The 15,722-nt window shown below is 42.1% G+C and overlaps 1 protein-coding gene across 9 annotated transcripts in view; it reads right to left on the reverse strand.

The window, feature by feature from the left end:
• LOC132823183 (multiple C2 and transmembrane domain-containing protein 1-like) overlaps positions 1 to 15,722 on the reverse strand; it is a 646,464-nt gene that overhangs the window by 69,106 nt on the left and 561,636 nt on the right. For all 9 annotated transcript variants that reach the window (XR_009645516.1, XM_060836773.1, XM_060836799.1 and 6 more), the window contains one exon: positions 7,891 to 7,950. Coding sequence is in view for 8 of the 9 variants with exons in the window: in XM_060836773.1 (XP_060692756.1) it covers positions 7,891 to 7,950 (60 nt within the window). In the remaining variant the exon portion in view is untranslated. The remainder of the gene's footprint in view (positions 1 to 7,890; positions 7,951 to 15,722) is intronic.

Consider the following 15,722-nt stretch of genomic DNA (forward strand, 5'->3'; position numbering starts at 1 on the left):
GATTATAAATCCTATCTCTTATAACCTTTTCCAACACTTTATCAACAATTGAAGTAAGACTCATTGGTCTATAATTACCAGGATTGTTTCTACTCCCCTTCTTGAACAGGGGAACCACATTTGCTATCCTCCAGTCTTCTGGCACTATTCCTGTAGACAATGATGATTTAAAGATCAATGCCAAAGGCTCAGCAATCTCCTCCCTGGCTTCCCAGAGAATCCTAGGATAAATCCCATCCGGCGCAGGGGACTTATCTATTTTCACATTCTGCAGGATTTCTAATACCTCTTCCTTGTGAACCTCAATCACACCTAGTCTAGTAGCCTGTATCTCAGTAATCTCCTTGAAAATATTGTCGTTTTCTAGAGTGAATACTGTTGAAAAATATTCATTTAGTGCTTCCCCTATCTCCTCTGACTCCACACACAACTTCCCACTACTATCTTTGATTGACCCTAATCTTACTCTTGTCATTCTTTTATTCCTTAAATACCTAGAGAAAGCCTTAGGGTTTACCCTGATCCTATCCACCCAACAACTTCTCATCTCTCCTCCTGGCTCTTCTGAGCTCTGGAGTCCAGTTACCAGTGGTGTACCGCAAGGGTCGGTGTTGCGTCCACTGCTGTTTGTCATTTTTATAAATGACCTGAATGAGGGCGTAGAAAAATGGCTTAGTAAATTTGCAGATGACACTAAGGTCAGTGGAGTGTGGATAGTGACGAAGGATGTTGTAGGTTACAGAGAAACATAGATAAGCTGCAGAGCTGGGCTGGGAGGTGGCAAATGGAGTTTCATGCGGACAAGTATGAGGTGATTCACTTTGGTCTGAGTAACCGGAATGCAAAGTATTGGGCTTTTGGTAGGATTCTAGGTAGTGTAGATGAGCAGAGAGATCTCAGTGTTCAGGTACACAGATCCTTGAAAGTTGCCACCCAGGTTGACAGGGTTGTTAAGAAGGCAAACTGTGTTTTAGCTTTTATTAATAGAGAGATCGAGTTCCGGAACCATGAGGTTATGCTACAGCTGTACAAAACTCTAGTGCGGCCGCACTTGGAGTATTGTGTACAGTTCTGGTCACCACATTATAAGAAGGATGTGGAAGCTTTGGAAAAGGTGCAGAGGAGATTTACTAGGATGTTGCCTGGTATGGAGGGAAGATCTTACAAGGAAAGGCTGAGGGACAAAGCTGTTTTCGTAAGAGAGAAGGTTGAGAGGTGACGTAATAGAGACATATAAGATAATCAGAGGGTTAGATAGGGTGGACGAGGAGAGCCTTTTTCCAAGAATGGTGATGGCGAGCATGCGGGGGCATAGCTTTAAATTGAGGGACGATAGATATAGGACAGATCTCAGAGGTAGTTTCTTTACTCAGAGAGTAGTAAGGGTATGGAATGCTTTGCCTACAATGGTAGTAGATTCACCAACTTTAAGTACATTTAAGTTGTCATTGGACAAGCATATGGACCTACACATGGAATAGTGTAGGTTAGATGGGCTTCAGATTAGTATGACTGGTCGGCGTAACATCGAGGGCCGAAGGGCCTGTACTGCACTGTAATATTCTATGTAATGTTCTATATGTTCTATGGAGTTATTTCACAGTGGGAATGAGAAAAATAATGTTTCTGAAGAAATTCACTCACAACATTAGGGGCAAGCATTTCCTGCATCATGCCATTATTTGGGAAGCTTGACTCAATCAATCTGGTGTCAAAGATTTGGCCCAGTGTGTGGAAAGAATGCATCATTTTTTCTGGGAAAAGCAATGAGTAATTGTCTTGACAGCCTGCGGACCCATAGCTTTTTCGGCTATTAGAAATCTGAGGCACCGGATACTAAAAACCTTTCAAGAGATGATGCATTTAGTTAAGGAATATTACAACCCAAGTCTCTGTACATTCTGAGAGACTATCAATTTTACTCAGCAATTTGAGAAGTAGGGGACTCTGTGTCGAGATTTTTGACTAGGAAAAGATGACTAGCAGAGACATTTGACTTTGGTTTAACCCTTAATGAGATGCTGAGAGACTGTTTGGCATGCGGAATTAGTGATGTAATCATGCAAAAGCTGAAGCCCAATTGGACTTTAAACAGGCTCCACAACTGGCTTTATCAATGGAAAATGCAGCAAATAGAGCATATGAGTTGCAGGGCATTCCAACAGAAGTAGATACTCTCACCAGTATGACTGGGCTTAGGGAAGACCAATTGAGGGAAGGCAACTGTATAGCTTCACTCATGACATATCCTGAACAGAGGGATTCGAGGTCAGCCCACAGCAAAACCCCAAAACAAAGCCAAGTCTTGAATAAATGGTAAAAGTTTTCTTCAGCAACCAAACCGGCAAGCTGTTGAAATTGTTGCTGGTATGCAGATTTGAGACAGCAAAAGAGTCCCACAAGACCAAAGTTGAGCAAAAGAACTTTTAGGACAGTATCCAGAAGAGTCAAACCCTGGAAGGTTCTCCTATATCTGGTTTGGAAAGGTTAAGTTGTTCAGCAACATCCAAATCAGAACCAATCAAAGTAAATGTCTGATTAAATGGTCACCCAGTTCTAATGGAGGTCGGTACCATGAGGCCGCTTCAGTGATTGCAGAATCAGTCTTTAATAAAATTTGGTGTGGACTCCAACGTTTACATTTGTACAAGAGCTCAGTGAGACTGAGAATCTATACCGGGGAACCTTTACAGATTAAGGGTACAAATTTGGTTCCGGTCTCTTACGAGAAGCTTCTGATTCATTTACTACTGATTGTAGTAAAGGCTCAGGTCCAAGCTCAATGTGGTGAAATTGGTTGTGAAAGATTCACCCTGATTGGCTCAACATTTTTTGATTAGAAAATTTGATTAGGACTTCACTTAGTCATTTAGTGAAGGCCTAATTAAATACCCGGAAATCTGGAGCCAAGGCCACCTTGCACATTGACCAGGAAGCAATTCTACGATTTTGCAAGGCCTGCTCAGTGCCATTTGCCTTATGGGCACAACTAGAGGCAGAAAATAGAAGACTGGAAAGCAAAGGAATCATCAAACCAGTCCAGTTTTCAAAATGGGTAGCACTGATCATATCAGTTGTGAAGCCTGATGAGTCAGTTCACCTTTGTGGGGATTTTAAACAAATGGTAAACCATTTTTGCAGCTGGGTAAATTCCCATTCCCTCACATAGAGGATTTATTTGCAAAGCTGGTAGGGGGCTGTCCTTCATGAAGTTGGATGTGAGCCATGCGCACTTATAATTGCATTTAGATGAGGATTCTCAGAATATGTCACCATTAATACCCATAAAAGTTTGTACCAATATGCAAGACTGTCATTTGGAGTACTGTCAGCCTATTCAATTTTGCAGCAGACAATGAAGAACATTTTACAAGGTCTACCCCAAATCACCATTTATCTAGATGATGTAATGATCACAGGGAAGACCTACAAGGGGCACTTAGAAAATATGGACATAATCCTTAGACGTTTCTCCCAGGCAAGAATATGCCTTAGAAGGGACAAATGTGTGTTCCAGGCACCACAACTGACCTGGTTGGGCTATATAGTTAACAAGACTGTGTTACACCAATTGAAAGATAAAGTGAGGGTGATCAAATGTGACCCAGTTCCCATGTCTGTATAGTGCTTAGGTCTTCCCTTGAGCTGACAAATTATTACGGAGAGTGCATACATAACCTGGCCTCCATCCTGGTACCTTTGTATCAGCTCCTAAAACAAAGGTCAGCATTGGAAATGTTCATGTAGCCAACTCATGACTTTCAGGCAAGTGAAGAAACAGCTATCATCCTCCAAGGTGCTGGTACACTGTGATCCCAAACAAGACCTGATATTGACGTGCAATTCTTTACCATCCGGCATCAGAGTGGTATGAACTCATAGGTGTCCCAATGGAGAGGAACGCCCAATAGCGTATGCATCCAGATTAATGCAGAACGTAAGTATATCCAAATACTGAAGAGAGTTTTGATAGCCATACTGGAATCAGGAAGTTCCACCAATGTCATTACGGATGTAAATTTGTAATAATAACGGACGACAAACCCCTGCTGAGTCTACTTAAAGAGGACAAGATAGTGCCTCCCATAGTTGGAGGTTGATTTCAGTGATGCGCTCTAATATTAAGTGCATATAATTACCAGTTGGAGCACCATCAGGGTCAGCAAGCAGCGAATGCAATGCATTGAGCTTTCTCCTGCTGGGAGTTACATCATGACAGTACCGTCACTGGAACAATTCATAATGGTTTTAAATTGTCTAGGCACACTTCCAGTCACAGCTGACAATATCAGACTTTGGACGAAGAAACATCCAATCCTAGCAAAATTGCTGGTGATGGTGGTGGGGAATCAAAGGGCTGTTACAATGAACTTTTAGAACCTGAAGAGACCGGATCATCATAGAAGATGGCATATTATTATGGGGAGCAAGAATGATTGCCCCAAGCAAAAGTTGCTGTCAGATACGGGCTAAACTCCACAAGGGTCACTCAGGGATTTCCAAAATGAAGGTGCTGGTCAGATTTATGTCTGGTGGCCGGGGTTGGATGTAGACATAACTGTGTTGGAGATCCAGTGCCCAGAGTGCCAACAAGGACAAAGATTATGGCCAGCAGCTCCCCCACATTTTTGGGAATGGCTGGGTAAATCCTGGATTTGGATACACATAAACAATGCAGGTCCTTCCATGGCCTCAATATTCTTAGTCATTGTGGATGTCTACTCAAAGTGGCTGGACATACATAGAGTTCATTTGTCAAACACAGGGATGATGAAAGAATAACTGTGTGCATCTTTTGCAATACATGGATTCTCAAAAGTGTTAGTTACAAATAACAGGCTATTTGAGCAGGGAATTTGAGTATTTCCTGAAGTAAATGCCATTTGACATTTAAGGACAGCTTCATACCAACCATCATCCAATGGTCTGGCAGAAAGAGTCCAAACTTTGTAGGCAGGCTTAAAAAAGCAGCCTACAGATTCACTCAATCCCAAACTGTCCCAATTCCTATTTGATTATAGGAGCTCCCCTCATGCAATTACAGAGATAGCTCCAGCAGAATTGCTAATGGGGAGAAGACTCTACATTAGGGTTAAATCTGATCTTCCCGGATCTGGGGATGAGTGTGAAACAGCATCTGGAGTGCCAATGCAGGACACAAGCCTCCGCTAAGCAAGAGTGCCAATTTACTTCAGGGGACAAAGTTTGGTATAGAACCATGAGAATGTCAACACCAGGTCAGGTACCATGACATATAAAGTTCAGGCAGCTGCAACAGTCCTGAACAAGCATGTGGACCATATGAAAGCTGCAAACTCATAAACGGTGCGGGAACAAAACATACCTGCCTCTTCAAAAGTCCTTCCAAATGTACTGGAACCCATAGATTTTCCCTCTCTGTTAAATGTCAAAGATACCTCAGAATCTGAGATGGACATGGTAGATTTTGTAACATTGATGTCTTTTGCTGTCTGCAGAAGAGGATGGATTTCTTCCAAGAAGCTCCAGGCGCATGAGGTGAGTCACTGTGCATTGCACACCACCTGAATCAGAAGTGGAATTGGAGGGACGTGACCTGATACTAAACTGCCGCAGGAGGAGATACAACAAGAAAACAGGCCTATGTCCTCAGCCTCAGAGGGAGAGGGATGTAGTGATTGTAACGAGGTCTGCCAGGTAGACCTCATAGATTGCGAGTTCCTTGATTGGGACTATCAATCTGGTCCAATTAGAAAGCTTGTTTATTCTGAGAGCTGCCTGTAAGGGAGATGGATCAAAGGGCTTTCCAAGTAAACAAAGGGTGACTTGGTGACAGAAGACTGGCCTCTGTGGAGGTATTTCATCAAGAAGATAACATTAAGAACTTCTTCAATTCTGTTGATCTCCTGTGCTAAGATTGATCCTCTCCCCTTAGGTTTGACCTGTCATATTTACAGGCTTCTGCTTCACTATCATTGGAATGAATTTCTCTATAGAGATAAATTGACTTTTGACTTTAATAAATCAGACAAGATTCATCGGTGATTTTAACAACAACTGTCTCATGATTTTAAAGCTCCAATTAAAGTCACATTTTTAACTATTGTCGAGATTATTAATGAAATGTCACATCACCATATTGGATGATACATAATGCACTTTTCAGATAATATTTTCAGATCTGTCCATTCTTATACAACACAAATGTTATTTTATAGCCTGTAAGCGAACTTAATGTTAAATCCTGTTCTCTACCCATTCACCACCATTTGCCCTGACACTTACCATGTCAACTCACCTGGTATCCATCATGGACCAGACCCATGCAGAGGTAACAGAGTGTAATATTCCATGACACAAAGCTATAATTTTCTATTGTAGACATCATTAGATAGAAAATAACACTCGCATCATTAAAAAGTACTACAATTGAAAGCTTTAGAACAATAAACATTACATTAAATACCTTATTAAAATGATAACTTCTAGTCCAACATCAAATAGTTCACAATTTCCAGTCAAACAGTGAAATGGAAGGCACTCTGCTGCGATAATATATGCTGTGAAATCACTCACACAGATCTACTATAAAGACAGAAACTCTCAGACATCTGACAGCAGACTTTATTAGATTTCAAAATTTGCAAGACTGAAATAGCAAGCAATAGTTTTGTTTAACACTCCAGACATTGCTCTCAAAGATTTAAAGGGTAGGATTTGTAAGTGACTTGACAATTTGATAATTCTCTTTAATATGTGCTTCAACAGGTCCTCTTAACAACTGTCAAGAGTGCGGTGCTGGAAAGGCACAACAAGTCAGGCAGCATCCGAGGAGCAGGAGAATCGATGTTTCGGGCAAAAGCCCTTTGACAGGTGGTCTAGATGGATTATATTGACAGTTTGACAGCTGGTTTTGTCATAGCTATTGACAGTTCCAATAGCTTGATACTAATTTGTTTGTGCACTTTTAACACACGTATGTATAGTGTTAACAACTCTGAAATGTGCCTTTCATCATCCAATATGCACCCTAAATGTGCCCCAGAACCAAAGAGGTAACTTATCTCTCCAAAGGGTACCCTGCTTATTCAAATGATTCAATGAAATTCAGTTGAATTTCATTCTTACTTGCTCTAATCTGCACAGTTTCACTCTCTAAGACAAAACACCCAGTGTGTTAAATGGCCAGGCACATCCATAAAGCATACATGGAATAACATGTCCCATTGCCATCTTCACTCCTGTGAAGATGGGAAGTGCTGTAGTCGGAGTCAGTGAGGGTTGGCATTTATGATTTTCAAGGTGGTAAAAACAATGTCTGCAGATGCTGGAAACCAGATTATGGATTAGTGGTGCTGGAAGAGCACAGCAGTTTAGGCAGCATCCAAGGAGCAGCGAAATCGATGTTACGGGCAAAAGTCCTTCATCAGGAATAAAGGCAGAGAGCCTGAAGCGTGGAGAGATAAGCTAGAGGAGGGTGGGGGTGGGGAGAAAGTAGCATAGAGTAAAATAGGTGGGTGGGGGAGGGGATGAAGGTGATAGGTCAGGGAGGAGAGAGTGGAGTGGATAGGTAGAAAAGGAGATAGGCAGGTAGGACAAGTCCGGACAAGATAGTTCGACTATTTTCTGCTGTGATAGAGGGGTTCCTATTTCCAAATATGTGTATGCATGCAAGTAAACACTGACATAAATACGAAAAATGTGTTTGTCCCAGTCACAGCCAAGAGGTAAGGATTTATTGCTCACTTTTCCCCTTCAAAATGTACACAATAACCACGGCTGAAATGATAAACAGCTCTGTATTACCTTTATTCAAACTCTTCAACTCCTTTCCAGTCTTCAGCACTACATCAGGACTAAAAACAATTCTCAATACCTGAGGGAAAACAGAAGTGCTCCAAAGATAATTACCTTGTCAGTTCTGTCCTCTTCATCCTCCTCATATGCTATCAAACTCTCCTCCAACTCTTGCTGTTAAGAGGAAAGAAAATTCAACACATCATCAATGAAAGACAAACCCAAAGTTGTTACATTACTGGAATTATATTCAGATTAATCTTTAATAATTACACTGGAAATAGGTAGATAGTTAAACTCCTCTTCAGGATTCTTACATAGAGCAAAGCAATATTCTCAAAACAGCATGAAGATAAATCACCAGACAATCTGTTTTAGTGAAGGTGGTTAATGGTGTAATTAGATAAATAGTGACCAGGTCACTAGACAGCCCTGATCACTTTTGACTAGTACATAGAAATCTTTTACATTCTCTTAAGAGTGGTGACAGGTCCTTGGTTTAATTCAGGACCTAAAAGACAGTCAGCAAAAATTTCCCATTTTCAATTGAAATGTTTGTGGCGTGAGATTCACTGCATCCAGGCTGCCAAGGCTCAGAGTAACTTTTCCCATACAATCTTCTGCCTTTCACCCCATTAGTTATGCAACTGGCCTCTTGGACACCAGTCTTGGGGAATCATGGGGACGGAGAGGCAGAAGTGTTCTTTGCTGTTCTTCCTGGCTTTCATCCCACATTTGAAGCCCAGCTACACACTAATTCAGATGATGCAGGTGCTTTGCAGCGCTTGAACATCAACATTCAGGACATGGGCTGGAAGAAAGGAAAGTTTACTTCCTCTTTCATGGACAGGGGCTTTGAGGTATTGATGGGGTGGTGGAGAGTAGGGCACTCCTTTTATCAGATGACTGCCAATGGGCAATACCACCAGACCATGCCAGCCTACCCATAAATTGAAGCCTAGATTAGCACTGTGTCCCAAGTGAAGTGAGAAAGAAGGACAATGATATTCTGCACTCCACAAGGGTAAGAACTTCATCATCTTTTCTCTGCTTTCTCACATTCACACAGCAAACACATTAGTTTTACCACAGCTGACGGATCTCACCAAGGTTCATAGAGCTAAACTCTCACTATTTCTTGCAGCGTATCCTCTTCATGGCTGTTGCCTATTTCATCGTTTCAAGCTGTGAAGTCATCTGCCCTCTCTGTTCCCTACTCACTCATTTGGGACACCTGCATTACTAACTGTTTTCCACCAACTTCCATCTCGCTTAAGCATCCCATTGCACCAAACATTGGCACAGCCAGGTTGAGAGATTTCAGCTCAATTTCTCCGCATTTCTTATAAGGACATAGGAACAGGAGTAAACCATTCAGCCCTCAAGCTTATTCTACATTCAATGAGATCATGGCTGATCTGTGGCCTCACTCCATATACCTGCCTTTAACCAATTTATCTTTCTCAGATATAAAATTAACAATGTTCCATTTGTAGAACAGATTCCAAATCTCTGCAACCCTGAGTGTAGAAGTATTTCCTCGTATCTCTTCTAAATAGTCTTGCCCTAATTCGCAAACTATGTCCCCATTTATAGAATCCACAACAAATTGAAATAGTTTATCTATATTTCTCTGTCTTTTCCTATTAATACCTTGAAGACTTTGATCAGATAACCCCTTAACTTCATAAACTCTAGAGAAAACAGACCAAATTTGCATAATCTCTTCTCGTAACTTAACCCTGAGATCCAGGTATCATTCTTGATAAGGACACATTACAGTTGTCCAGAAAAGGTAATGAACTATTCATGTGGAAATAGATAGATGTCAATGAGCAACCAACCCAGTAAGTTTAATTATGTTGTGCTACACCACAATCCCATTAATACGATTTTTAATTCATTCTTAATCTGCACATTTTTGTCCATGTTCGGTAATTGATTCCTCTTTTCTCTTATGCAGGCACTAGCAACACCCATAGAACCTCCGCAAAGAGCTGAGCACCAGAGATCCTCAACTCCACCTTCACCTCTGAGGTAGAAGCCATTGAGGTTTCACAGGATGCATCGATAAGGCCTTCTTCATGTATGCTCCACGGCCTTCTTTTCCACTTCACTTCTGACACAATCTAATCTCTTGGTCAGAGATTTTCACCTCTGTGGGTTCCGTTTCTCAGTTAGATTCAGGAGCACATCACAGACATGCAATTGCAGCTGATTAAAGACAAAATGTCAGGTGTCCCTGTCACTCAGAGACTAGGCACCTACTGAAGTGCAGGCAGAAGATGATCCCAAAGTGTCAGCCATTTACGATTTGGTTAAACTGCTGAGGCAGGCACAGGAATATTATGCAGGTTTATGAGATGCCCTTGGTCAGCTGGATCAGACAATAGAGAAGTCCAACAACATTATCACCGCCATGCTGATGCTGGCATCCAACTACTATGGAGTAACACAGGTTACTCCAGAGGTGCCTGTTCCATTCATCTCCACCCTCTTCATTATTCCTTCAGCAGTACAGGCTGACGGTGGTGATTCTGTATCTGATCAGAAGCAGACCTGGGACCTGTGGGCCCATAGATACTATGGGACAACCACCCAAATCCTTCCATCTGAGCTGCAGAGGTCTGGATAGTGCTTTGACATAATGAAAAGCAGCAGAAGAAGGTATTGTAGGTGACAGGGATGAAAGCTCACTGGAAATAACCTTTAACTTTGAAAAATAAATGCTCATTTGGAGAGTAAAATATCTGCAGTAGTAAAATGTTCAAACCTGGTTACATCACACCCATATGAGAGATACGTAATCCCTTTAGACATGACAATGATCAAAGAAATTGTAATGGCCAAGTATTGCTTATCTCCTGCAAGGAACTGACTCCATGATGACAAATAGGCTCATAAACATCAAGGAATCCCTGTACCATGATGTTAATGACTACAGCTAAGGCACTGTACTTAGAGTACAACATTGAAGCTAAACACAATGTGCAGAGAATGTGCTAGGTCTGACCTGCATACATCATTCCATAATTACTTCCAACTGTTCACACTGAAAATATAGAATCAATGATAATTCTACATATCTCTGAGAGGGAAAGTTTATTCGATGTAACAGCTTTTGTCAGGAACACACAAGGGTGAGAGATGTATAAAGGGCATACATCCACTGTGACTCATGGGACCTTGACTTTCTGAGAAAAATGCAAACCACTGCCTCTCACAGTTTCAACATTGTCCTTGAGGATGCTCAAGCAATTCAAGGCAATTTAACAATCTATTAAAGGGTTACCGATGATGGAAGGGTCAAAATAGGATTCCTCAGGATTCCTCTCACCCTGCTGCTTTTCATGCGAGACTTCACAACACAACATTTGGATGCAATATCCTGACAGATGCCTTAAGAACTATTTAACCTTTGCACCATGTGATGTTGGTTCACTGACCCACTGACTGCTGTTTTCTCCTCAATGATCAGTAGGGCATGTTATTTGTGGACACTTGAAATTAGGATTGCCCAAAGATATTATATGTACAATCACATCAATAATGAAGTATTTATTCAGCAACACAAAAGGTGAAGGACTTCCAAAATAATAAATTCCACATATTCTTTGCACCAAATAGGGTCGTTTGCCAGATTATCAATTGAATATGAAACAACTAAATCAAGTCCAAGCTCATTTACTATGGAGGTGGGTTTTAATGAGGGTATCTCTGGCTTCTCTAGCTTGATGATGCAGTGCTCTGTCACTTTGCCTTGGGCGGCATTCCCGATCTTCTGCCTCATCTTCAGCTTTGGAAAATTGTTGTTCCCCCATTTTGTCTGCATCCAGGACATATCCCCTACCTCACTTTGTTAGTTTCAAATTGTGAAGGTCACAACATGCTACAATGACCTTTTCTAGGCTGGACTGGAAGCTCCTGCCTGAATACTCCATGCATCATAACCACATCTTAAGCAAGCCTACTGTCTATTTCACACTGCCCTGGTGGAAGCAGGAGCAGGATTGTAACATCATTCTCTGACAGTCGGAGAGTTTCAAAAAGCTGATAACAGCCATGTTTGGAGGGGCTGTACTTGTTGTCCAGCTGGCATCTCATATGGCCCCTGTGTGTCCTGTAACAGTTATGGCCACTCCCAGAACATCTGACACAATCTTCCAGAATTTGGGATCAATAGTCATCTATAATTAGAATATTGATGGAGTAGAAGTCGTTTCTGTTGATGAACTCTGTAGTTTGGTGATAGGGCACTCTCAAATTAAAGCATATATCTGCAGGTTGCCAGTGATGGTGGATAACTCCAGGTCTCTAACTGCTTGAGATTCTCATCATGGGGGAAGAATATGAAGAGCTGTACTCTGAGGAAATTAGCATCAGTGATATCCTAGATGCACCCAGAATAACATGTCTTGAGCATGATCTGGAAAAACCACCATCTTAAACCATCTTTCCAAAATGTGTCTACATGTTCTTTTGTCTATCTCTGCTGGCTGTTGGGAGGCCTGTAGTATACCTACAGTATTATGATTTCACCTTTCCTATTGCCTGAGTTCTACCCATATTGCTTCACTGCATTAGTCCTCTGATGTATGCTCCCTCAGTACAGCTATGAGATACTCTTTTACCAGTAATGCAACCTGCCCCCACCACCCCATTTACATTCCCTTCTATCACACCTGAAACATCTAAATCCTGGGACATTCAGCTGCCAGTCTTGTCCCTCTTTTAGCCAAGTACAATAATGTCAGAGTTCCAAGTACTAACCAAAGCTCTAAGTTCACCTATCTTGCCTATTACGCTTCGCGTATTGAAACGCATGAATTTCAGACCATCTTTCCTGCTCTTTTCAGTAGCATTTCCTTGTCTGTTCTTGTTCTTGGTCATGTTTGCCTTGGTTTCCATCTCTCTTTCAATTTCTGCATCTACTGTCCTAGTCCTTTTGTTCCCATCCCTCTGCCACACTAGTTTAAACCTTTCCAACCACTGTACTAAATATCCCCAAGTACATCAGTCCCGTCCTGCCCAAGTGTAACTTGTCCAGTTTGCACATGTCCCATCTCCCCCAGAACCAGCCCCAATGCCCCATGAATCTGAAACTCTCCTCCTCACATCATCCTTTCAGCCACTTGTTCATCCTATATATCCTGCTGTTTCTATTCTTACTAGCTCGTGGTATTCATAGTAATCCTGAAATAACTATCTTTGAGGTCCTACATTTCAACTTTCTCCCTTGTTCTCTATTCTGCTTTTAGGACCTCGTCCCTTTTTCTAATCTATGTCGTTCTTACCAACATGTACCACGACCACTGGTTGTTCACCATCCTCCTCTAGAATGCCTTGCAACCGCTCTGAGACATCCAGGACCCCAGCATCAGAGAGGCAATGCAACATCTTGGACTCCCACTTGCGGCCACAGAAACACCTATGTATTCCCTTTATGATTGAATCCCCTACATTATCGCATTTCTATGCCTATTTCTCCCTCCTCTGCAGCAGAGTCAACCATGACAGCATGAATTTGGCTGCTGCTGTTATCCCTTGACAGGCCATTCCGCTCAACAGTATCCAAAACAGTAACAGTATATGTGTTTTGCAGGAGAATAACCATGGGAGATTCCTGCATTGCCTGCATAGCCCTCCTGCTCTGCCTGGTTGTTGTTCATTCCCTTCCTGCTTGTTGAGTCTGGCTCTGCGATGTGTTCACCTCTCTATCCATGCTATCAACAATACTCTCTGCCTCATGAATGCTCCACAGTGTCCCCAGACACTGCTCCAATTCTGAAACTCTGGCTTCCAGGAGCTGGACACATGCAGGTCCCGAGCATTGGAAATGTGCCCGGCTTCCCACATCGAGCAAGAGGAGCAGATAACGATTTGGAGCTCTCCTGCCATGTCTTACCCTTTAACTTAATTAAACCTTACAATGTCAAATACTTTTAATACTAAATTGAAGCTGCTAGTGCTCTCTGCTGTATTTCTCAAAACTTACTCACCAACAACAGTTTCTGTAAGCTATTTAGGCTCACGTTCCTTTACCAAATGGAACTCTCCACAGCAGCCTTCCTCTCACAATGTCCATCTCCTCTCCTCTGAATTTTGCTTCTCTTTTTTGTCTTGGATAGAACAGGAAGCAGGGCTGGAGACACGATAGTAATGTAATATTTGGGGCTGACTTTCCTTAACATCAGGTTCTTCAACGATACCCGCACTGATGGTGAAGTCCACTCCAAGGATACAAACAAGTGATGTCTTAGCACCCTCTGGTTGGATGCCTTACAAGCATTGTTGTTGAGGAGGCCAGGCTACCCTCTGTGATCATAGCTGATATCTCTTCATCACAACCCCTGACTGAGGCAGGATATAGTTAAAATGCAAGCGAAAGCGAGGATTGCAGATGCTGGAGATTAGAGTCAAGATTACAGTGGTGCTAGAAAACCACACAGGTCAGGCAGCATCCGAGGAACAGGCAAATTGACGTTTCAGGCAAACACCATGCAGTCCATTCTTCCAGCAGGGCTGAAAATGTGTTGCTGGTTAAAGCGCAGCAGGTCAGGCAGCATCCAAGGAACAGGAAATTTGACGTTTCGGACATAAGCCCTTCATCAGATTCCTGATGAAGGGCTTATGTCCAAAACGTCGAATTTCCTGTTCCTTGGATGCTGCCTGACCTGCTGCGCTTTAACCAGCAACACATTTTCAGCTCTGATCTCCAGCATCTGCAGACCTCACTTTTTACTCGAAGATTTTTCCAGCAGGGCCAACAATAGGCTTCTGCCAAATGAGATTGCACTGCTTGGATCAGTCTGGAGTGACCTTATTGTACTCTCCAGACAGTGATCCTAACATGCTGTGCTCTACATAACCAAAGCTGGCAAATACAGGATGTGAAGGATGATGAGGGAGAAAAGGGTTCCAACAGATGTGATATGGGTGGAGACATCATTCATTAACTGTAAATTCTTTTACGTCACCAAAGGCAAGAAACTCCGTTTCATCTCTAAAGTAAATGCAGTTTTTTTTGTTTGTTTTTTTTCTTTACTTTTCCTGTTTGACTAACAAATTTAACCTAAGAACTGTTTGAAGGCTTCACAGCATCTGAAGAATGATGAGATGTTATGGTCCAAAGGGTGTTTGAGGAAGAGTAGCACTCCTTCAGACGGGATTCTAATCATATGGTGCTAAAGAAGAGTAAAATCTGTCAGTTGATTCTAGGTTGCACAGCTAAAATGATCACATTAACATATGTGAGATTCCAATTCCAAAGAAGTGTCACCAATATGCCTTCACAAGATTTTCGTTTTTCCTTGCTCTTCAACTGTGTCTTGGTGCAGTCCTAGGGTCTGCAGTTGAGGTGGTGGGAGCCTGCCCTATAGTGGAATCTATTGATCTTGAAGAATTTGGGCAGCTAGCCCCAGGGGTGTTTATGATTGCATGGGCCAGGCATGTTAATTCAGGCTTATCCTGCTTGTCTTCAATTTCACAGGGTTGGGAGGATCGCAGGCTTGGTGGTGATTGTGGAAATGCCAGGCACCACTGGAGTGTTATAAAGAAGACATCCGGGGGTCGGTATGTAATCTGTCCTCCATCTGGTGCCTACTAGCATCACCCTGTCCGGTTAGAAGGAAGGGGCATCTGGAGTAAGGTTCATAAGACCGCAGGGTTTAGGAGGAGAAGGACGCCATTCAGTTCACCAGGTTTTCACTCCCATTCAAAGATATCATCATTAATGTGATATTCCTCAACTCTACAATCCTGTTTTATCCCCATAGCTCTAGATTCTCCTTCTGATTAAAAAACTGGATCTTAACTTTGAATATACTTAACGATTCATACTTCACAAACTTCTGGATAAAGAATTCCACAGACTGACAACCCTCTGAGAGGGAAAAAAAATCCTCCTCATCTTGGCCTTAAATTGGTGACACCTTATTCTGAGATTA

The sequence above is a fragment of the Hemiscyllium ocellatum genome, chromosome 2 (assembly GCF_020745735.1).
Source record: "Hemiscyllium ocellatum isolate sHemOce1 chromosome 2, sHemOce1.pat.X.cur, whole genome shotgun sequence".
NCBI classification, from domain to species: domain Eukaryota; kingdom Metazoa; phylum Chordata; class Chondrichthyes; order Orectolobiformes; family Hemiscylliidae; genus Hemiscyllium; species Hemiscyllium ocellatum.